Source organism: Diceros bicornis, chromosome 31, assembly GCF_020826845.1.
Source record: "Diceros bicornis minor isolate mBicDic1 chromosome 31, mDicBic1.mat.cur, whole genome shotgun sequence".
In the NCBI taxonomy this organism is placed as follows: Eukaryota; Metazoa; Chordata; class Mammalia; order Perissodactyla; family Rhinocerotidae; genus Diceros; species Diceros bicornis.
In genome coordinates, this window is record NC_080770.1 from 43,131,064 (window position 1) to 43,155,176 (window position 24,113).

General features: G+C 37.3%; 1 protein-coding gene and 1 long non-coding RNA gene across 2 annotated transcripts; both read right to left on the reverse strand.

Annotated features, from left to right (window-relative positions):
• Positions 1 to 1,805: 1,805 nt before the first annotated feature.
• LOC131395266 (5'-3' exoribonuclease 2-like) lies at positions 1,806 to 11,425 on the reverse strand. The gene is made up of 6 exons (XM_058527212.1): positions 11,341 to 11,425; positions 10,590 to 10,662; positions 5,707 to 5,790; positions 4,161 to 4,258; positions 3,438 to 3,517; positions 1,806 to 2,065 (listed from the first exon to the last, which is right to left on the reverse strand). Exons 1-6 carry the CDS (start codon positions 11,407 to 11,409, stop codon positions 1,987 to 1,989), a joined length of 483 nt encoding a protein of 160 aa, XP_058383195.1. The 5' UTR covers positions 11,410 to 11,425; the 3' UTR covers positions 1,806 to 1,986.
• A 1,789-nt stretch (positions 11,426 to 13,214) lies between these two features.
• On the reverse strand, positions 13,215 to 20,505 carry LOC131395273 (uncharacterized). The gene is made up of 3 exons (XR_009216347.1): positions 20,246 to 20,505; positions 15,567 to 15,685; positions 13,215 to 13,274 (listed from the first exon to the last, which is right to left on the reverse strand). It is a non-coding gene; the product is annotated as an uncharacterized LOC131395273 (long non-coding RNA).
• Positions 20,506 to 24,113: the final 3,608 nt, after the last annotated feature.

Consider the following 24,113-nt stretch of genomic DNA (forward strand, 5'->3'; position numbering starts at 1 on the left):
GGAGTTACTAACACATTGAATGATTTATGGAATCAGAATTACAGAAAAAAAGATCTCCTAGGTTACAGCCTACTGTATGCTCTAAGGATCCTTCTGTGAACTTAAGACACTTCAATAACGTCTATAATATACTTTCTCAACACTACAGATAAGATTTAATGTAATGGGAAGAACCCACCTAAATTCAACCTGAGGAAACAACTTCTCCAATATGGAATGGAATACCATATGCAAACAGAGAAGGGAAAAAAGTGCCAGGAGTCAAAATAGAGAGAAATAACTGGCAATTGGCACTGGAGGCTGCATTCTCAGATTTTCGTTTATAAAGCAAACACAACACTGGGATGTACAAGCCTCTAAACAAACACACACAAAACTGCAGTAAACTGGATCTCAGCCTCAACATTACCCCTCAGAGAAAACACTCAAAATCCCTCATAAAGTCAAAGTTAACTTTGGTCTTTCACAAATCTCGGAAATTAACTCAGATCAATTTTATTATGAAGTTATTTTCAATATATACCTAAATATGCACCTAGACCTGGGATTTGTTTTATAAATTTAACAATCTTGTGAACACAGTGGACGCCAAATAATACCCAAGGTCCCTTCAGGCTCAGGAAAAAAACCAACAACAATAACATCATACAAACAAAAACTGCAGGATCTGTCAATTTTGTAACTCTTCCCTTGGGCAAGTCTCTCTAACTAATTAGAAAGTTAAGTAGAATTAACCATTTCCAAAGGGCTGGGGAGGAAGGCCCTCGAAAACATGCAGAAAAATTGAGGAGCACAAGCAAACAAGTGACAATCCAAAGAGGGAACCAGTGGGATTCACTGGGCCGCAGCACCACTGCCAGCCACAGACCCCAAGCATTAATCGGCAGTGTCCACACCGGATCTGTCAGAGCCAGACTGTTCGTGGCGGGTGCAGGAGCACAGCTTACAATTCTGAACTCCACCCTCAACAAAAGAGCCCAAACACAAAGAGTCAGGACAAATTGCGTGTCAAGATAAACAAAACTGTGTGTGAAGATAAATCAAAGCAACTCATCTAGGAAGATTTTCCAAACTCCCCACAGTTTTCTTGAAATAAAAGACTTTCTAGAAGTGCAGTTGCTATCTAAATCCATTACAGACAGGAAAATAAATATGCCTATACTTCACAATGAGAAATCTAAGTAGAATCTAAACTATTTCTTGAGAGTGAAAGCAACAATGAGCGGGAAAGGAGGATTCAGGAATAGCCTTCCCAAGCAGGCTTCTATGAAACACTTGAATTACTAGAATGTGTTTGCCTTAGTCTTGCCTAAAGATTGAAGAAAATGACAACATAAACCCTGCCATCAAGATTAGTAATTATACACAATAATTACACAAATGAGTAGGTAAGTTTGTTGATTTTTATTCTAAAGTCATATTACATTTTACATGATTTTTGCTCAATAGAAAATGCTATTACCATTGAAGAAATGAACTATAAATAAGTTATTCAGATAGCAGAAATTAGCCCTTTAAGTTTATAATAATTATTGATAAAAATTTCCACAAATTCATTCTATCTCAACTTAACCAAGATCAAGTATATAACAGTCTGCTTTTTAAACTCTGCAGGGCCACAACTATAACATAATTAAAACAACCTGTTATAATACAGTGACGCTGTGTGGGCCTCTGGGCTGTAGAGGTCTGTTTGCTCCTATATAGCAAACTATCCCTAGAAACTCCTACTTCCTACCTCCCACTTGCCTAATCCCGGAAGAATTGGAAGTTGTCAGGGGAAACCAGAAAGCTGAAAAACAAGCTTGTTACATCAGTAACCTTAACAATACACATAATTTAAAGTCAAGAGGCTCTGCTCTGAGGTCTGCAATACAGGGACTCTCCAATCTCAAAGCACTGGTGGAATAATAGCTGCCATTTCCTCGTGAATCGGAGGTCTTCTTAAACTTATCTGCAAGCTCAGAGCTGTGTTTTGGGCGAATGTCACGTATTTTGGAAAACTGACCTGATTGCAGCATTCTGTGTCAGATCCCGTAACATGGGAACAGAAGAACACACTATTCTAAAGAGAAAGAAGAGAAGAATTATCTATTCGTAAATTGTAACCTTTTTGCTAAGTGGAAGTAAGATGTTGCTTTAGGAAAGAGAAATCATTAAAATGCACCAACAAAATATGATCATTTATATCTTTAAAAAAGGACCCCATCTTCCTTGTTTGTAAGCTCATTAACAGAAAACTATTATGGGCAAAGGGCTTATACCAGAATTTGTAAAGAATACCAACAAACCATGAGGAGGGGTTGGGGGAACAGACAAGTGAATAGAAAAAGAGAATAGGTACTTCATAAATGAGGAAAATCAAACGGTTAATAAATATACCACACGGCATTCAATTTCATTAGGAATCAGAGAAACACAACTGTAAACCACAAGGTGCCAATAGGCATCCACTAGATTGACAAAAACTAAGGCAGTGACAATTTCAAGGGTTTGCAAGAATGTACAGCAACAAGATCTCTCACAGTCCCTGAAATTATAAAATAGTGTAATCACTTTGGAAAACCACCCGACATTATCCAGAAAAGATGAAGATACATCTTTCATTAGCAAAATTCTATTCCTCGATATACACCCTTGAGCAGCAGTTCTCAAACTCTGATCTCAGAACCCCCTTACACTCTTAAAAACTGAGGACCTCAAAGAGCTTTTGTTTATGTTGGTTATGTCAATCAGTATTTACCTATTAAAAATTAAGGTTAATTTTAATTGAAAATTAAGAAATTAATTAAGAAATCTGAAAATCTTTTAAAAATACTAATTTAAAGATAACAGTAATAGATTACACAACATACACAGATATTTAGTCAACATAACGTTTTTTTATGAAAAACTATTTTACAAAGTAAAACAAAAATAAATGAGAAGTGTCATTGTTTTACATTTTTGAAAATTTTTTTAATATCTGGCTTGATATCTATCTTAAGAGATGGATTCTCTTATCTGCTTCTGATTCAGTCCCTTGAGATATCACATTACATTTAGCCTCTGGAAAACTCCACTGTACAACCAAGAAAGAAAGAGAGCAACAAAAGGAAATAAGATCATAACATCTTAGTATTATTATGGAAATAGTTTTGACCTTGTGGATCTCCCTAGGGACCTCCAGGGCTCCCTGCACTTGGCATCAAAGCCCAGCTCTTTAACACAGTAGCTCTGTCAGACATGTCACAGCTCAGACATGTCACAGCTCTGACAGAGCTACTACGCTGAAGAGCTGGGCTTTGACGCCAAGTCTTTTTTAGCCCAGCAGATTTCTGTTGTTGTTATTTTGTTTCCTCACTATTACTAGAAAATAAAACATTTAGGCAACAAGGAAAAAGATGCTAACTAAACTTCCTCCTAGTTGACCCAATTAGACACAAATGAATGCTTACTGATCTGGAAGAATGGCTTCCTCATCCAAAGAAAACTTTCCTTGAATCCCATGACATAGTTCAGGTGGTACACCCACTGGCTGTGGAAAAACGCATTCCTGATTATATATCCAAAAGAATGGAAATCAGGGACTCAAACATATACTTGGACACCGATGTTTACAGTAGCATTATTCTTAATAGCCAGAAAGTGGAAACAACCCAAGTTCTCATCAACAGATGAATGGATAAACAAAATGGCGTATGTACACAAAATGGAGTATTATTCAGCCATAAAAGGAATGAAATTCTGACACATGCTACAACATGGATGTACCCTGAATACATTATGCTAAGTGAAATAAGCCAGACACAAGAGGACAAATATTGCATGATTCTACTTATATGAAGTACCAAGAAGAGGCAAATTCATAGGGACAGCAAATAGAAGAGGGATTACTAGAGGCTGGGAGGAGCGGAGAATGGAGAAGTATTGTTTAATATTGTTTAATGGGTATACAGTTTCTATCTGGGAAGATGAAAAAGTTCTGGAAATGGATAGTGGTGATGGTTGCACAACATCGTGAATGGACTTAATGCCACAGAATTTTATATACTTAAAAACAGTTAAAATGGTAAATTTTTTTTTCTACTTTACCAAAAATTTTTAAATGCATTCTCAATTAATTAACCAAATAATTATACTAACTGAAAACACTTCATGATGGCAAAAAAAGACCATACCTCTGTGGAACCTGTCTGATACAGCTCTAAAATGAAGTCGTGCAGTGGGTGATGTTTCCTCACAAATAAGACATTGCCTCCAAGACTATTTCTTCCAGCTGGGGGAAAGTAAGAAAAGAATAAAGATCTAACAATTATACCTAAAAAAGCAACTTTTATGAGAGTAAAATAGGAAGCACCTAAATTTTAAAAACTTAATTATAAAGTTTACAAAAAATAATAGACCTAAACGTGTGATGCATCTCTGTAGAAGAAACAAAGCTTTGACAATAAAGTTTTGAAGATCAATGACTATCAGAAAAAATTATCCCTAAAAGATACCTGAATATAGTCTTGCAAGATAAGGGACAAAGTTTTCTTATTTATACAGAACTTAATTTCTTACTATAAGAAACATATAGGGGCCGGCCCGGTGGCGCAAGCGGTTAAGTGCGCGTGCTCCGCTGCAGCGGCCCGGGGTTCGCTGGTTCGGAACCCCGGGCGCGCACCGACCCACTGCTTGGCAAGCCATGCTGTGGCGGCATCCCATATAAAGTGGAGGAAGATGGGCACAGATGTTAGCCCAGGGCCGTCTTCCTCAGCAAAAAAAGAGGAGGATTGGCGGATGTTAGCACAGGGCTGATCTCCTCACAAAAAAAAAAAAGAAACATATAGACAGTCTCTGAGGAAATACAAATAAATTGCATCATCTAATAACAAAGATTATTCTATGGAAGGTTCATAATTATTTCTATAGGTTTATTATACTAGTATTAAATAAAGTTTCCAACAAAGCCCAGCTTTACAATTTCCCAATACTTTTAACAGTCAGTATTAACGACAAAATGCCACTTTTTGTGTAAAATAACATTTCAAGTTAGCAATATGAGGGCAAATGCTTTTGTTTCAACCTAACCTTTCAAGCAAAGTTATTTTTATTTGGTGGGGATGAAGGGAAGAAGGGAGATGGAGGAAATTAATAATACCCTCCCAACATGCAAAAATACTTTTGTGTATGCATATGATACAAGAATCAAAGTCTTGGGCCTGCTGGGTGCTGCAGTGGTTAAATTAGCACACTCCACTTTGGTGGCCCAGGGTTTCACAGTTTCGGATCCTGGGCGCAGACCTATGCACCACTTATCAAGCCATGCTGTGGCAGGTGTCCCACGTATAAAGTAGAGGAAAATGGGCACGCATGTTAGCCCAGGGCCAATCGTGCTCAGCAAAAAAAGGAGGACTGGCAACAGATGTTAGCTCAAGGTTAATCTTCCTCACCAAAAAAAAAAAAAGAATCAAAAAGTCAGAAGATATTCTTGAAGTATTGCTTTTTAATAAATTTAACAAACACTTGTAAGTTAAAAAATTTTATTTAATTACTATGCAACTTATGAATAATAAATTTTAAGAAGCAAAGTTAACTTTTGTCATAAAGAAGTAAAATCAATGATTTATGCCCCCTTTATGGGAAATTTGACAAATGAAAAAAAAGGTCTAATTTTACAAGGAAATGTAAAGTCTCTATTACACAGACTCAATGTCGACCAAGTGGAAGTATGATTCTTACTCTCTTCTGGAGTGAGGTCTGGGTATACCTCTTCTAGGGCAGCTCGCAGACTTCGCTCATCCACGAACGGCAACAGAGCAACACCTGGGGAGACAAATGCACACCAAGCGGCACAGCTATTAGGATCACCTAAATTTCAACTACCGTTGGTCCATATAAACATTTCTAGTAGAATTTCCCTGCTGAGATAAAAACATTTTGGAACTGAACTCTATTTAGCCAAATTTCAGATAGAAATACTTCCCCGTGGTGGTAGAAGAAAAAATTCTATTTCTTTTCCATCTTTAAAAGGGTTCATATGGAAAACCACGTTTGCTGAATCTTTACTCTGTGATGACAAAATTTTTAAATTAAATGAACAAGTGGCCACCTGGACGCCGGTCTATGTTCTCACCTTACTTATTTACTAGGATGCCTTCGGGCAAGCCAGTAATCTCCTAAGGGCTTGAGCATATCCCTTTATCTTTCTAGGACTTGGTTTCTTCTTTTGTAAAAAGAGATCATTCAACCAAAATACTCAGAAGGTCTGTTCAACTGGAATATGTGGAACGTCTCTTTCAGCTCTAAAATTGCATAGTATTCTGTTTACGTTTTAAAACCTAATAATTAGGGCCGGCCCCGTGGCTTAGTGGTTAAGTGCATGCGCTCTGCTGCTGGCGGCCCGGGTTCGGATCCCGGGCGTGCACCGACGCACTGCTTCTCCGGCCATGCTGAGGCCGCATCCCACATACAGCAACTAAAAGGCTGTGCAACTATGACATACAACTATCTACTGGGGCTTTGGGGAAAAATAAATAAAGAAATAAAATTATTTTTAAAAAAAACCTAATAATTAATTTATATACAAAAAATTTTTAGACTTGTTTAAATAACTTTGTCCCCAGGAGGGCATGTAGAATAGTGGCTGTTCATTTTTTAGGCTGAAAACTGTCCTCTGGAGTGTGCTGGAATTAAGGTCATTACTTGGACCTACACGCATAATTTTCAAAGAATCACACTGGAATACAATTATCTATTACTACAAAAACATGCAAAGTTATTGAAGCATATATATATTCTGCTGTATATTATTATATATATTATAAATAGTATTTTGGCTAAATAAAAATTTTAAGATAAATAACGAGAAATGCTGACTAGAGCTAAATAATTTTGAAACCACTGCCACTCAAAACTGCTGTATTTGTGACTGTTCCCCTTAAAATGATGAGAAATGAAAGGTTTCCAAAGATGTCTTTAAATTATTTAGCTACCATATTTTCAAAATTAGGAAACATGTTCAATTTTACTACCTAGTAGGGGAATATATAGATTTTTTAAAGTTCAAAAGAAACTAGGTTCTAGTGTGAATTCTGAAGGTCCAAAAAGTGATTTCAAGGATTATTAACATCCATCATCTGAGTAAGGCTATTTATCAATTACCGGTAAACACTTATGTAGAAAAAACCTAGGCAGTGGTTAAGTTCTATTTAGTCATACTCTTAACAAAATCTGTATCATGCAAAACTACATTATCTAGCTTTTGTTTTCTACCTACTAGATTTAGGATTTAAACAAATCATCAGAAAGACTTTCCTTCAATATCAACTCCAGAATCTAACTCCAAACAGTAAGCAACCTGCAGTGCTAATGACAGCAATAAGGTTATTAAGCAACAAATCAGTCTTCCTGGCCAGGGTAGGAAGGAATGTCTTACACCCAGATGTGATAATGGTGGTGCCTGAGAGTGAGCTGATAGTAAAAATGATAACAGCAGCTACTTTTTCCTACTTTTTTCCCACTGATTTACTATGTTACACGCATTAGCTCATTTAATCCTCTCAACAACACAGAGGTAGCCCAAGTAGTGGTAATACTTAGGTAAACACAGGGGTCATACTCTCCAGGTTCAGATCTCAGTGCTGCCACTGTGTGACTTTGATCAAATTACCTAAATTCTCTGTTTATGTAGAAAATACAGTGTTTGAAATGACTATGCTATATTCCTTTAATACATACTAAGCAAATATTATGAAAACACAACATTGCAAGAACATATGTTCAATAAATGTTGAAAAAGTACGCAGATATATTTTATCTTCTATCATTTTAAGATGCACTCAACTTGGGCCAGCCCCGTGGCTTAGCGGTTAAGTGCGCGCGCTCCGCTACTGGCGGCCCGGGGTTCGGATCCCGGGCGCGCACCGATGCACTGCTTCTCCGGCCATGCTGAGGCCGCGTCCCACATACAGCCACTAGAAGGATGTGCAACTATGACATACAACTATCTACTGGGGCTTTGGGGGAAAAATAAATAAATTAAAAAGAAAAATTAAAAAAAAAAATAAGATGTACTCAACTTAGACAAGAACTTATTATCATGACTTCCGATAAGTTTTAAAGACATATGCAGAAATGACTATCTCCGAATAGTACTAAATTTTACCTCAAGAAAGATGTCTTCTTGCTACAGTCTAATAAATAAAAATATTTATATAACATACAAAAATACAGAAATATTAAAGGTCTGAGTTTAAACCCATCCTAAAATTCATCTGGAATCTCAAGAGACCCCAAATAGCCAAAACAATCTTAAAAAATAAAAATAAAGTTGGAGGACACCCACCTCCTGATTTCAAAACTTACTACAAAGATACAGTCATTAAAACAGTTCGGTACTGACTGGCACAAGAACAGACATATTGACCAAGTGAATAGAGAGCCCAAAAATAAACCCTCACATACATGGTCAAATGACTTTCAACAAGGGTGCCAAGACCATTCAATGGGGTGAGGGCAGTCTTTTCAACAAATGGTGCTGGGAAAATGGACATCCACACACAAAAGAATGAAATTAGACCCTTACTTTATACCATATACAAAAATGAACTCAAGATGGATCAAAGACCTAAATGTAAGCTAAAACTAGAAAACTCTTAGAAGAAAACAGGGAGGAAGCTTCATGACATTGGATTTGGCAATGATTTCTTGGATATGACATCAAAAGCACAGGCAACCTCCACCAAACAGCCCAACAAAAATTAGACTTCATCAAAATTAAAAACTTCTGTGCATCGAGGCCGGCCCGGTGGCGCAAGCGGTTAAGTGCGCGCGCTCTGCTGCGGCGGCCTGGGGTTCGCTGGTTCGGATCCCGGGCGCGCACCGAAGTACTGCTTGGTAAGCCATGCTGTGGTGGCGTCCCATATAAAGTGGAGGAAGATGGGCACCGATGTTAGCCCAGGGCCGTCTTCCTCAGCAAAAAAACAGGAGGATTGGCGGATGTTAGCTCAGGGCTGATCTCCTCACAAAAAAAAAAAAAAAAAAAAACTTTTGTGCATCAAAGGACACTATCAACAAAGTGAAAAGACAACCCACACAATGGGAGAAAATACATGCAAATCACATATCTGATAAGAGATTAGTGTCCAGAATATATAAAGTATTCCTACAATACAACAAAAACCCAATTCAAAAATGGGCTAGGGACTTGAACAGATATTTCTCCAAAGGAGAGACAGAAATAGCCAATAAGCACATGAAAAAAAGGTTCAACATCACTAATCATTAGGAAAACGGAAAGCAAAAACACAGTGATCACCACTGCACACCCATTAGGATGGCTACTATCAAAAAACAGAAAATAACAAATCTCGGCAACGATGTGGAGACACTGTAACTGTTGTGCATGCCTTCCTTTTCCTCTGGATGATTCACACCACACTGACACACTCAGCAAGTCAGCTGCACGCTTATACATTTACTCAATTACTCATTTATTTAAAAAATCTAGGCGAGGATTTATTTAACAAACACATAAACATATTTACTTATTTATGTATTTATACTATTACTTTACTGCCTCCCATTCTCCTATGTCTCTTCTCCTTCCAGTTTAATCAAAACATCCTCCACAAAACACGTTCAAAAACAACCTAAGGCCCCAATCCACTGACATATAACAAAATATGACCACAAACCACAACACTTACACAACCCCGATCAATAGGCTGCAATTCTCATTATCATTCCATTAAAGTAATATGAAATTTCTGTTACTACATAACCAAAAGTCAACCCTAAAATCTCATAAAATAATGATTTTCAATTTATAAATTATTATTTATCCCCCTTTGCGCCACAATTCTCTTTGAGTCATTTTACTGGTCATCTGCATCACAGGGAATAATAAAGGAAAAAGAGTGAAAACATGATTTTACCAAACTGCTTATTATCCTAGAAAAATATATGGTGGAAGAAAAGGTTAAAATAATTTGCTGAAAGGGGCTTAGGTGTGAAATAATCGTTGGCTCACTGTGTGAGAGACTTCTCCACTGTGTTTTACATTCAGTCATCATCACACATTTGGTGAGTGATCAACAGTACCTTAAATTTAGTGCTAATTTTATATTGTCATTCTTACAAAAACTGTGAACAGAAGGAATGAGAAAATAGATATGTAAATAATAAATAAACTTTAAGTAATGATTAATGCCAAGTATTTAAACTAAATTTCTAATACTTTTTTCAAAAGTTTCCATGGAGTATAAGTGAATCGCCACATGGACACTTCATGTTTCTACAACTCTCAGCAACCTCACAAGGTGTCAATGAGCTACTGATGGAAGGAGCATGTCCCACATCCCATTAATTAATCACAAAGGAGACAAAAGATATAATCATTAATCTATTTCAACTCAATTTACTGTTTATCAAAATGCTACTATTAAAATTACTGTTAATCATTGCTAATCCCAGGTTAGATGAACAAATATCAAAATTTCACATATAATCTTTAAAATACTTATCTTTTACAGAAATTCTTTCATCCCATAAATCATGTCTTCTTACAGTTTACCAAAAGAAGAAAATTATTTTAACAAAAAGGAATAATGTCTAAATTTTACCTTGCCAGGCATATTTCTTCCCATTTAAATCAATAGCAAAATCTTCAGGGTACAAGTCAATTATACTAGAATCCTGTATCAGGGAGAAAAGCAAAGATTCAAAACAAAAGTCACATATTTCTGTTATAAAGAATTTGATACAACTTTCATTCGAGTTATCAGGCCTGATAAGAAAATGAAGTTTCATTCCTTTTAAAAAATGTTATTAAGATATCAGGTCACTAATCCCGGGCCTAGTAAAAACAAAATTCACAATTTTATTTTAAAAGATGAAAATAAAAAGGCCTTATTATAAAAGAATTTTAGAACTGACGACTGTGGGCCCAAGACAGTGAACAGTTTATTAACTCTAATAATTCCTACTTCTCAGCTGGGTGTCACTCTTTCTAGCTAGGACACAAAACACACGCAGCGGTGACTGCAGGTAAACCAGCCTTCATGCTCTGGTACCCACCACACATGGCTGGAACCAATAAAAATAAGGACTTACAGGTATGCTGAGAACAAAATGACTGTTATAAGAATTTCTCCCAAACACACATCAATTTTATTTACTGGGTAGGGTACTGATGGCCAAGGAAAGCAGGGAAAAAAAAAGTAGCAAAAAATATACAGAAGAATCCAAATACTTTTACTTTGTTTCTGGACTTCACTATTGTAACTATAAGATGCAAAAGCAATTGTGACTAGTGCTAGCAAAATGTAAGACAAAAATCCAGTTATCAACACACTCAAAAACTAAGACACTCACAGGATCACTCATGAGCTTCCGCCACGATGGAGGTAGGAAGTTACCACTTGCAGCTGGAAAAACTCCCATAAGTTGTTCCAGTCGTTTAAACTGCAAGAAAGAAAAAAAGTTTAAGATAAGACAGAATTTTTATCTAAGCCAAAATTCTACAAATGTTATGCCTCTAAATACTCAAGCTTACCGGTTTAGTACCCTTCTCAAAATCAGAAGGCATGTCTGCAATACCTTCAAAGTCTGAAGCAAATGGTGCATAATGAAATGGATAATACCACCTCCAGGAAGCAGCCCTAAAACCAGTAAAAACAAACAGAAAACAACAACAAAAACAAATCTATGTTAATGATGGACACGGTAAAGACAAAAAAATTAAACTATCAACCTATAATATTCTACTGATAAAACATATGACTTTTGGTATACATTCCATATATTAATTGTTTTCCATGAGTCCTAAAAGATGTTTGGATTAAATCTAAACTTTTACTTCGTATCAAAGGCTCCTTGATTTAAAAAATACTGCAAAGCATCTTTAATAATCAGTAGTTAATACCAAACTTTATACTAACAAACACAATTTGGTGAAGATTTTTATCCTTAAAATGTGTTTGGTGACATTTCTTTCCAACTCGGGAGCTGCTATCATCCCATAAAATGAAGAACAACTGCAGCTGACACTCACTGAGTGTACAGGTGGGTAAGGGACATCACTAGAAGAGTGACTGAGAGTAAAAGAGCCAGTTTCATTTTACAATTCCCTATTATATTTTCATGTGACAACTTTCTCTTTACTTTAAAAATATTTAAGTAAACCAATCAAAAAGAAAAAACAGTAAGTTATACTCAAAGAAAAGAGAAACCTTCCTGAAATGAGTTTTGACTCTGCGCCTAGTGAATTAAAATCCTGAGGGTCAGAGCCGGCCCAGTGGCACAGCAGTCAAGTTCACACTTTCCACTTCAGCGGCCCAGGGTTCGCCGGTTTGAATCCTGGGCTCGGACCTACTCATCGCTCATCAAGCCATGCTGAGGCGGTGTCCCACACAGAAGAACCAGAAGGATTTACAACTAGGATATACAACTAGGTACTGGGAGCTTTGGGGAGAAAAATGTTGAGGGTCAGAGTAAAGCACGAAATGAGAATATTTTACAATTGATACTTAGTGTATTAAATTACTTTCTACTTTCCAACAAACTTCACCTATTCCCAAGTCACATCAAATTTGCTTCACTCCCCAAGCATGAAACCAGGTATTATCAGTGCTACAATCCCCTATATGTCCGCCTAATCTCTCACCAACCTGACATCTCATTTTTCAAAAGCTTTAAGTCAGATACAGATTACTCTAATGAGAATGCACTTCATGTAACATCACTACACTATATGGAGGAAATGGTATCCTTCAAATTCCTTTCAAATTCTTACCAGTTATTTTCCAGGCTTTTGTCCTTTGTTCAGTCATTTAGCGACTGTGTATTAGTTACTCTGTTATTTTTTATTCCAACTAAACAAAACAATAAACTTTAATAATTTTAAAGACCAAGTACTCTCAACCACAGTATTTAATGCTGAAATTCTTTAGCATAACAAAAATTAGCTTCGTTTATATATTAACACCTAAGGAGCTTCAAAGGCTTTACAAACAAATCTTATTTAATAAGTAATGAATTTCTTTATAGGAAGCTTGAAAATATGAGTCTGGGTTCAATTTCAGAATATAGCTCAACAACACACACTATTATAGAAATAACTATTTTCTTAAAATGATTAACTAGAGATTTAGAGGAAAATATTCATTTTGTACCTGGTAATAATATCGAAGAACCCAGCAGAGCCTTCAACGTAAGATTGTACAACTTTACAAAGGAATTTGTCATCAGCTGCATCAACGTCAAATTTGTTCTTGTAGTACCGCTGCTTCCACCCAGCTTCCCAAAGCCTAAAAATCAGGCAAAGCCAGTTCATGCTGAATTAATACACTTTCAGTAACTAGCTACCAACTTATCATCCCAATCAATTTATACTTAATATCCAGGTAAAATGTAAATGAGTTAAACAGGAATATTAACATAGCTTCATTTAATTATTTCTAAAAAGTCCACTTTCACAGGATTTATTATCAACTTAAAGATAGTTAAACGTTAAAAACTCAAACACTGATTCTAGAAAGATCATTACAAAACTACAGTAAAAAAAAAAAGAGAATAACCATTTATTAAAGTAGATACACAACACTGGTTTGCTCAGATTTTCATACTGTTTTACACGTTTTTTTGATTGTAGAACAATTCTAAAACTACATTTTAAGATGCAAATACTGAAGATATTTTATATAGTTCAAGTTCCTCAATTTGTTAAAGTATATCTAAATTACACAAAGAAAGTCAACTAAATTACTTTTTTAAAAAAGAATAATCTAGAAGCCAGGCAGAAATTAGGTATATACCTACTCTCCCTATCCTTGGGCCTTCTCCCTCATTCAGCAAAGCGTTGTTGGCATAAGTGAAGGACACGGACACACACACACACGTTCTGGTAAAACTTAGAAGGAGGTCATCAATTCACTAAATTTTCATTAATCACTGAAAATACAATGTGAAAAACCACATTTTCACTCAACGTATATTTTTTTATTTTTTTAAGTACTCATTTCTCAATCTCTGAAAGATTTAAAGATGCCAAAGAATACTAAAAAAAAATCAAGAACGATCAAGAACGTCAGGATGATTCTCCATTAAGGGCTCTTTTCTACCATGTGCCAGATCTTACTAATTAATTGCAGTCATGTTTCAGAATACACCATATCAATTTTTTTTATTTACTTTTTTTTTGAGGACGATCAGCCCTGAGCTAACATCCAATGCCAATCCTCCCCCTTTTTGCTGTGGAAGATTGGCCCTAGGCTAACATCCATGCCCATCTTCCTTTACTTTACAGGGGATGCCGCCACAGCATGGGTTGACAAGCGGTTGAACCTGCGAACCCCAGGCCGCCGAAGCGGAGTGCACACACTTAACTGCTGTGCCACCGTGCCGGCCCCTACACCATACCAATTTTAACTTTGCCCCCACGCAAAAGATTTACAGAACATCAATTAGGAGAAATATCTTCTATCCATAATGTTGAATATCACTATTTTACAGAAACTATTAATGAAATAAATGCTGAGAACTCCAAGCATTTCTTGATAGAAGCAATTCGACTTTGATTATCTTCAGCACCAAAATTAAACAATAAAGTACTAAAAAAATCAAGTTAACTATTAAGCTGATATTGATCATGATGGCTACATGGTAAAACAAAAAATATACTCCAAGAGTTGCAGAAGCAGAGGATAAAAACTCAGATCAGGTAAACGCTCAATCACAAGTCACCACAGATCTCTGAATCTGACATCAAAAGATGTTGGGCAAATACAGAACCAGACATCACACTTCTGAAGTTTCTAATCATAAATACAAACACATCATCCACGTCCTATAAAAGAAGCATGAGCTGTGAACCACTACTGTTTAACTTTGAAATAAACCATTTTGCAAAATTCTAAATGAGTTACAATTATTGAGGTTGTTGGCCCTTTGCACTTGAGCCCAGGATTCAAATCCAGATTTAATCACACAAGAAGCTGTTAATCTTATTATATAATGATCTCAAACTTCTGTATAAATTAAAGAATCCAATTTTCCTATCATAAATTTTAAGTATATAGCTAATGGGAAACTTCTCTGTCATGAAATATAGTTGTGCATATGCAAGTTCGTGGTTTTTAAAAATACATTTATCTCTTAACTGAAAGGCTTTTGCACATTTCATTTTAAAGAAGAAACTTTTCAATTGAGATGATTAAAACAAACTATATCAAGTAACCAAATGTAACTGAACTTTCTGGGTTAAGCAGCTTGAAAATTTAATCTCATAACAGTAACATTCAGATCACATAGAGCTGAACACCTCATGTCTAGCCCATCTAGTGCCTTGTCTCAGAGGGAAAAGCGGCTTGCAGGACGAAAACCAGCATGCATACTAACCTAGACACTTAGGTTTAACAGCTATAGCTTACACATCTCACTGGAATTTACTGACTATCCTAACCCTCCACATTAATTACTGGTGGATGAAAACATCACAGGCAAGCATCTGAAGGCACTGCTGCTCTAAGCTAAACAGCATTCATTAGATGGCATCTATTTCAGCAATTTGCTAACAAAGTGCTACCAAAATATGGCTTCACCTGACGTTATCCTCTGGTTCAGGTTCACTGTCACTGTCTTCTGCTTTTCGCTTAATTCCTCCTATCGGAGATGGGGAGCCATCAGAAGTGAAACTCGTATTAGGAGATACTGAAGGACTCTGTAGACAATTATGACATTACAGAGGAAGGATTTAATTATTCATTTCACATAAGAAGTTACATCCAACTACTGTTACCACCATGCTCCACAGTAATACATTTTTTTTTAAGCTATTAAATAGATATGGTAAACATATTTAGAAAGTATAAAGACTGATCTTGGCATACTCTACCTCTCCAAAAAAGAATAATATAGTACCAAGCCTCCTATGCTTAAACTCAAAAGAATTTGAACATTAAGGTAAAAACTGCTTCAGAAGAAATAAGAAAAACTTAATTTCATAGATTTTTTTTTTTTTAATTATAGGACTTGAACATTTTCTTCCTTTGGTGGTTCCCTCGTGTTCTGAATTTGTGATCACTTTCCACCAATTAACTAACAAAGCTGTAAGGGGAAAAATATATATATATGTATATAAATTAATACATAAAATACTCAATGCTGGTGAGAATAAAGTTAGATGTAAGTGGTTCAACCTAGTACAACCATTCTAGAAAGCAACAGTTTAATGAGACTCCGCCAGATATCTGTTAAACTATTTTATACCTGTTGTTTTAAAATTCATTGTACAAATAAAATCTATTAGTCATCTTAGAAAAATGCAGCTTTTATTATTATTTCAAAGACTTGGATACCACTTTAAATTTACCATTATCTTCCCTTTGTACCTAACTCAATGAACATAGTAGCACCCTAAAGTATTTTCATATTTAACTAAAAACTTAGGGGCAGCTTGGTGGCATAGTGTTTAAGTTCACACACTCCGCTTCAGCGGCCCAGGGTTCACAGGTTCAGATCCCGGGCGCACACCTACACATCACTCAGCAAGTCATGCTGTGGTGGCATCCTACATACAAAATAGAGGAGGATGGGCATGGATGTTAGCTTAGGGCCAAACTTCCTCAGCAAAAAGAGAAAGATTGACAACAGACGTTAGCTCAGAGCCAATCTTTCTCACACACACACACACACACACACACACACAAATTAAAATGTTCTGCAACTTTAATGTTAAATGACCAAAAACCTAAGTGGCAGAAAATGTTTTCATGGTAAAGTTTTTCTTCTGTTATTCACAGTATATTAGATATTTCAAGTAAATTATTTTTAAATCAAGAACTCAGGAGCCTATTTTAATGATACTGTAACTGAAACCTCAGCATGAAGGTAGTTCACAACAAAGGCCAAGAAAAGTTACAACAAAGCAAAACTATATTTCACATAGAGTTCACAACACTTTCCTTTAATAAATGTATAATATCAATTTTATTCATGATACTGTATGGCTAATACTATCAAAAAAAAAAAAAAGAAAAGAAAAAAGAAAACAGGGGCCAGCCCTGTGGCCTAGTGGTTAAGTTTGGGGCCCTCTGCTTCAGCGGCCCGGGTTCAGTTCCCGGGGAACAGACCTAAAACACTCGTTGGCAGCCACCTATATACAAAATAGAAGAAGATGGGCACAGATGTTAGCTTAGGGCAAATCTTCCTCAAGCAAAAAGAGGAAGATTGGCAACAGATGATAGCTTAGGGCCAATCTTCCTCACCAAAAAAAACCCCCAAAAAAAACCCCACAAAGAATAAAAATAAATCCAGGAAGGCACTGTTGTACTTGGAAAATGAGATGGGTATTTTCAGTCAGACACATCTGAGTCTGAAATACCAAGTCCAACCTTTAACAGCTGTATGGCCTTGGGCAATTTATTTAACCTCTGTCAACCTCAACTTCAAACAGGGATGATAATGTTCTATCTCTTTACAGGTTATAGCAAGGATTAAATGAAACAATATATGTAAAACATCAAAGCTGCCTGCCTGGTGCATGGTGGTTAACCATTCAGTAAGTCATCCCTATTAGTTTTTAAACAACACTAATCCATTTGGATTAAATTAGGAGACTGATATTCCTATCAATCATCTAAGTACAGAGAAGTTGTAAACAAAGCAATCTTTCCCAAATTCACAAACAAGATATAAATTATCTTTAGACAACAAAAATAATATACCTTCAAGGGAAAAAAAGAAGAAAAGAAGGTGTTTGCTCTTTAACGCTAAATATCTGCTGCTCTTTTCTGCTCTATCTCTACTAACAAAAGTATTCAGAAATATTCTTTCCTAAACATACCAGAGTCATACCAATTCATTCAAATTTCTTTTTAAAAAGCTGTTTTTGCAATCAAAGTTTACTAAACTGAGAATGGTCACAAATATAATGAAACTACACTTCAGAATGCAAAATTTAAAAACATTTTTATGAGGAAACAGAAGCTATCTAATAAAACATTAACCATGTTGACCATCAGTAGATACCAGTCAAGTACTGGAGCCCAGCACACCCAAACAGCTCAGAAAAAATAACACAGCAAAAATCCATAACTGTAAAGGCTTCCTTTAAATAAACTGGTAATTTGGCTTCATGATTTCCTTCAATTCAACACATTCTAGATCAAAACTCCTCTATGCAAAGATTCCAGTAGAAATAACTGTGTCAAGGAGAATTAAGACAGGATCAAATAAGCAACCTAATCACCAATCTCCCCATTCCCATTCCCAAGGCAGACATTATTAATCAATATAGTCTAATCCTGTGGAGCCTGAATATTGGAATCTTTCTCAAAGCAATAAGAGCTGGCAAAGTTTAAACCTACCTGCCTCCCTGAGATTAAGAAAAAAGCATTTTATCATCAACGTGGTGTTAGCAATACTAGTCACTCTCAGTTCATTCTGTGAGGACGGTAGTCACTATAATCTTAAATGATGGACATCAGCTTTTTCCATTCTACACAAGCATCTCACTGCAAAACCTTTCACTGACTCTCCATATCCCACTCTGTTAATGGTGTAAGGAATAAGACAAGAAAGGAAAAACAGACCAAAAAACACAACAGAAACCCCAGCCGCTTCTCTCAGAAGATGCAAAATCTGTTTCCAAATTCCAAATCTAAGGTCCTAAAACTTCTAAGTGTAAATTTATGGGAATATAAATTCAACCAGTCTCATGATATGGCAAAAATTTCACATATAGGGTTGCCTTGTGATAAAGGATTTGAGCATCAATAGGATAACTATTAGAATAATGAAATTTAAATATCCCAACTTATGTAATTTCCTTGGATATATCACAGCAAAAGTTTACATAGGATACTGTACCTTATATAATATCTTTCCTCCCTCTACAACACTCTCTCTTTCTCTCGTGCCTACTGGCCTGAAACAAGCAACAGCTTTGACTACCTTTTGTCTGTGTACATTAGTTCACGGTCTGTTCCCTTACCCCTGCTGCTGCCCTGCCGGGTGCTCTGAGCTCATGGTCTGCTGCCATTACAGGAAGCTACTGAACAGAGCACAGCCTTGCTGGCTGAGACAATTTGCTTCTGCAGTCTGGATTACAACGTTCAAATAAGGAGGAATACCATGAGGCAAATCCATTCAGTTCCTGAGTTTATAAATAGGGAGCAACAGAGCCAGCCCTGATGGCCTAGCGGTTAAAGGTCGGTGCGCTCAAGGCTGGCCCCGTGGCTTAGCGGTTAAGTGCGTGCGCTCTGCTACTAGCGGCCCGGGTTCGGATCCCAGGCGCGCACTGAGGCACCGCTTGTCCGGCCGTGCTGAAGCCGCGTCCCACATGCAGCCACTAGAAGGATGTGCAACTATGACATACAACTATCTACCGGGGCTTTGGGGGAAAAAAAAAAAAAGGAGGAGGATTGGCAATAGATGTTAGCTCAGAGCCGGACTTCCTCAGCAAAAAGAGGAGGATTAGCATGGATGTTAGTTCAGGGCTGATCTCCCTCACAAAAAAGTTTGGCGCGCTCCGCTTTGGCAGCCCAGGTTCGGTTCCTGGACGCAGAACCACACCACTTGTCTGACAGTAGCCATGCTGAGGTGGCGGCTCACATAGAACTAGAAGGACTTATAACAAGAATATACAACTACGTACTAGGGCTTTGAGGAGGGGGAAAAAAAGAGGAAGACTGGCAACAGATGTTAGCTCAGGGCAAATCTTTCCCAGCAACGAAAAAAGAGCTCTAAAAAAAATTTGGATAATGAGAGCTACCTTAAAATATGTATTCAGATATATTCCACGTCTGAGTTGGAGAGTGAGAGTTTAGGCAGTGAGGAGTACCTGTATTTGACAAACTGAGGAATACTATTCTGCAAAATGCCCATAACTGATCCCTGGGAGGAAAGGGGAAAGACGGCAGCAAAACCACCCTCTTCTCTTGCTCTAGCTATGAGACATTTGGAGGTCCTGTCATGCTTCTGGCACCATCACCACCCAGTACCTTTGGGGACGCAGGAAGCACTGTGGCCCGACTGCATTAGAGAAACACTGCAGCCACTTAGCTATCCACATTTACATGTATGTTCTTTTCTTTCACATCATTTAGATATTTTCATATTAATAAGGATTTAACAGAGTTAAAAATATCTCAAGGCAAAAGAAATTGAGAAAAACTATAAAACAAAACAACGCCAGGCCAAGTGATAAAATTCACACACAACTGTAAGAGGCATCTGAAAGTCACCACTCTTCAATGCTACATAAAAATAAGTTACTTACAGAATTATTCTGCATCCTCATTTCATAGGCTGCTTGTCTCGGATTACTGGCTACTTGAGAACCTGGTGAATTTCTTGAACCCAAGGCATGTGGGTTTAATATTCCACCAGGAGTGAAAGCTGGTTGATCTCTCTAACATAAATGGAAATGAATGTAGAAATTAAAATTAAATCACAACACAGTTAGATGACAGGAAGAAATGAAGGCAATGGAAAAGAGTCCCTGCTGTAAGCTCTTTAAAGATGAAATGGATTTCCATTAACATTACAGGGTTGTCTACAGTTTGATTTGATGGTAACTCACCCTGTAAACAATAGTCTGTAATATTTAATAACTCTGCTATAAAAGTACATATAATACACTTTTCTGATACACAGAAGCTATTCAAATCTCATTCGGTTATTCCCTTTCAATTTCAAAATTGAATTTCAACAATTTCAAAACGCATGCAAGACACAATTTAGGCAAATAAAGATAACTATTAAGGTAAAAAAATAAGCCAAAAGTTTGATTTATACTTAGGAAATACAACTTCTATTTATCCTTCACCTTGATGGAATTTAACTCTTTGTTTCCAATTAGTTAGAGCTATGATTATAGCTACAGTAAGTGACAGTCATGGCTGACTGATAAAAGATATTTTTTAAACAGACACTGACTGAAAGAAAATAATAATATATAAGGTAGACATCAAACATGCCCTTCCCTATCTAAGTGGTTTTGAACCCACCTGCAACAATCAATAACTCTACTTTTCTCCCTTATAGGTTCCTGAAATTGCTCGATTCTAATAAAATATAATAATAAAAGGTGGTCCCCAAACTCCATTTGTTTAAAATCCAGTAAGGAAGACAAGAAAAACAAAAACTTAAGAAGTTAAGTGACTATAAAGTGTTATGCAATTAACTAAGAAAACAAATATCACAAGCGAGAAGCACTAGAGTTAAAAGGAAGGACTGCTCAACCCGGATTACAAGCAGAAGCAATAGGGAGGCCTCGTGGAAAATGTAAGATGGGAGGGAGCCGTGAAGTCAGAAACCCATTGAGAGGGACCAAACAAAGGCAATGCTCGGAGTCAGGAGGGACTTGGTATATTTAGAAGACAACTGGGGAAAGCAGGGTGAGAACTTGACCAGATCATAGTATGCTCTGCACGCCAGACTAAGACAGAACTGGATTCTGCGGGAACTAAGGAGTCACTGGTAATTTCTGAGCAGAGAAACAACAAAGTTTCCAGTGTTGTGTTCTAGGAAGAGTAACCTGACAAGGATATAGACAGAGTGTAGTAACTTTCAAGAAGATACAAAGAGCTAACTATTTTTATTACAAAAACAATACCCAATTACCGTAAAAAATTCAAATAGCTAAGTGCTACCCGGCCCCTCTGGCCCAGCAAGTGTATCCCCTCAGACTCTAGAGCTTAGAAAGGACTTCTTTAAAACTGACACCAGCATTCTTTCTCAGGTAAGAGGCAGCTGGGTAGACATTACGTCCCTAACAAACTACTGGATAAGGAATAAAAAGCTATCTTACTCCCAAATTGTAAATGTATGTTATTGCCAATCTGATGAAATGAATTAAAACTCACCTTCATTCTCTTTCTCTTTTCTTGCTGTCGTCTTCTAAAACTGTCCTAAAAGTATAACATCCACATATTCTGTCAAATAATTACACAAAAATGTAAGAGTTAAACATTACCAGGAATGATTTGGGAGACAAAGTTTTAAAGGAAGACCCCAGAAACGCAACTAATTAAACTAGGCAATGGACTATATGTTCAAAGTGCTGCTTATCAGAACTTTAGATAGACAGCATTCTAAATTGAGTTTAGATACAATTTAATTATTCCTCTTAATTTTTTTCAGATAGTGTTTGATATCATTTCAGGAAACAATGCAAGAGTCATAACAAAGACCCTCTGTTTTACCCTGGAGCAAGTAACCCACCAATAGGGAGAAGACACAAATAAGAAACTCCCCACTTACTTTGGGCCACTCAAAGGCCTCCTTTACCCCAGAAAGCATTCCTCCCACGCCCAAGTTTCTGTGAGCATCAAGGCACTGAGACGACAGCTACGGTGGCCAGGGCTGCTGCTGTGGACTGAAACAGGGGCCAGCAGGTGCTGTACTGACTGTCATTCTACCAGCAGCTGCACTTCCATCACTTCCAAGTCAGTACTGCCACCTGCAATATAACACCCTATTGAGAGCTGAAATTTGTGCTTTGTGCCAGGAGAGGGGCTGAATGCTGGACACATGGTGACTGACGACCTTAAAACCTCCTAAGACAGCAAAACCACCAATTTCTTTAATCAAGCTTTTGCCCCATCTTTAAACTTATCTAGGTCACCAATGACCCACAGACTGTGAGATCCATTACTCAGTTTTCAGTCCGTATCTGACCGTGACTCTTCCTTGTTGATCCGTGCTCTTCACTTGGCTTCCAGGACACTACACTCACCTGGTTCTCCTCTTTCACTCTTGCTGAATGCCTTCACTCCTCAACTTCCCAACACCTTAATACTGGCGTTCCTCTTCGCCCAGTACTTGGACCTCTCACTCTCATGGGAGTGATCATCCAGTCTCACGGCTTTAAACACCATCTACGTGCTGATGACTCCCCAGTCAGGACCTCTCCCCACTCAACATCTCCACTTGGGTGTACAAACTTAACATGCCCCAAATGGCATCCCCACCCCTAGCTCTGTGCCTCCCAGTCTTCTTTATCACAGTAGCTCAGACCATTTTTCAATTGCTCAGACAAAATGCTTTGGAGTCGTTCTTAATAGCTTTCCTTCTCTCACCCCTAGCATTTAATTCACCAGCCAAATCCACTAGTTTTACCTTCAAAACATGTTCAGAATCCAATTACCTCTTATCAATCTCCACTGCCATCATGTTGGCTCCCTTGGATTATCGCAAAAGAGCCTAATTGGGCTCACTGTTTCTATCTTTGCCTCCATACAGTTAGTCTCAACAGGGCAGCTAGAGTGATCCTTTTATAATATGTGTCAGATCTTGTCACTTTTATAGTCAAAACCCTCCACTGATGCAGAGTGAAAGCTCAAGTTCTTATAATGACCTATAGGGTCCTACCAGATCTGGCCCTCCACCATCTTTCTGACCTCCTCTCCTACCCCTACTACTTTCCCTTTGCTTCCTCTCTGCCTGCCACACTGGCTCCTTGCTGTTCCCTGAACATCCTGGGTAAGCTCCTGCCCTAGAGCCTTTGCACTGGCTATTCCTTCTGTCTGAAATGCTCTTCCTGCAAACACCTGCATGATTACTCCCTCATATCCTTCAAAGTCATCTGTCAGTGAGGCCTTCTCTAGTCATCTTTTCTAGAACTGCAATGTCCTCATGTCCACCTTCCCAGATACTTCCTCATCTGCTTTTTTCTTCACAGCACTTATCACTCTCTAACACATTACACACTTTACTTAGTTTTTGTGTTTAGTGTCCGTCTCCCGCGGAAGAATATCAGCTCCATGAGGTCAGGAATTTTTGTCTGCTTTTTTCTTTTGTTTGTTGTTGTATCAGTAACACTCAGAATACTATTTGGCACATGGTAAACACTTAATAAATATATGCTGAATAAATGAAGAAGATTTGCAAGACAAAAGGCAAACATCAAAGCTCATAAAATAAAAAGCATCATATTTCTGACCTAACTGCTCAATTTTAATAATAAATATTGATGTATTCCTCTTTTACCATGTATTCTGCTGGTCAGTTAAATATCTATTTCTAAGGGTGGTAGTTACACATAAGCAAAATAGGTACACCTGGTTGTACTTTACTGATCTTTAATTTTTGTGTGCTATGAACTCCTTTGGAAGTCTGTCAAAAGCCGGAGACACACTTCCTGG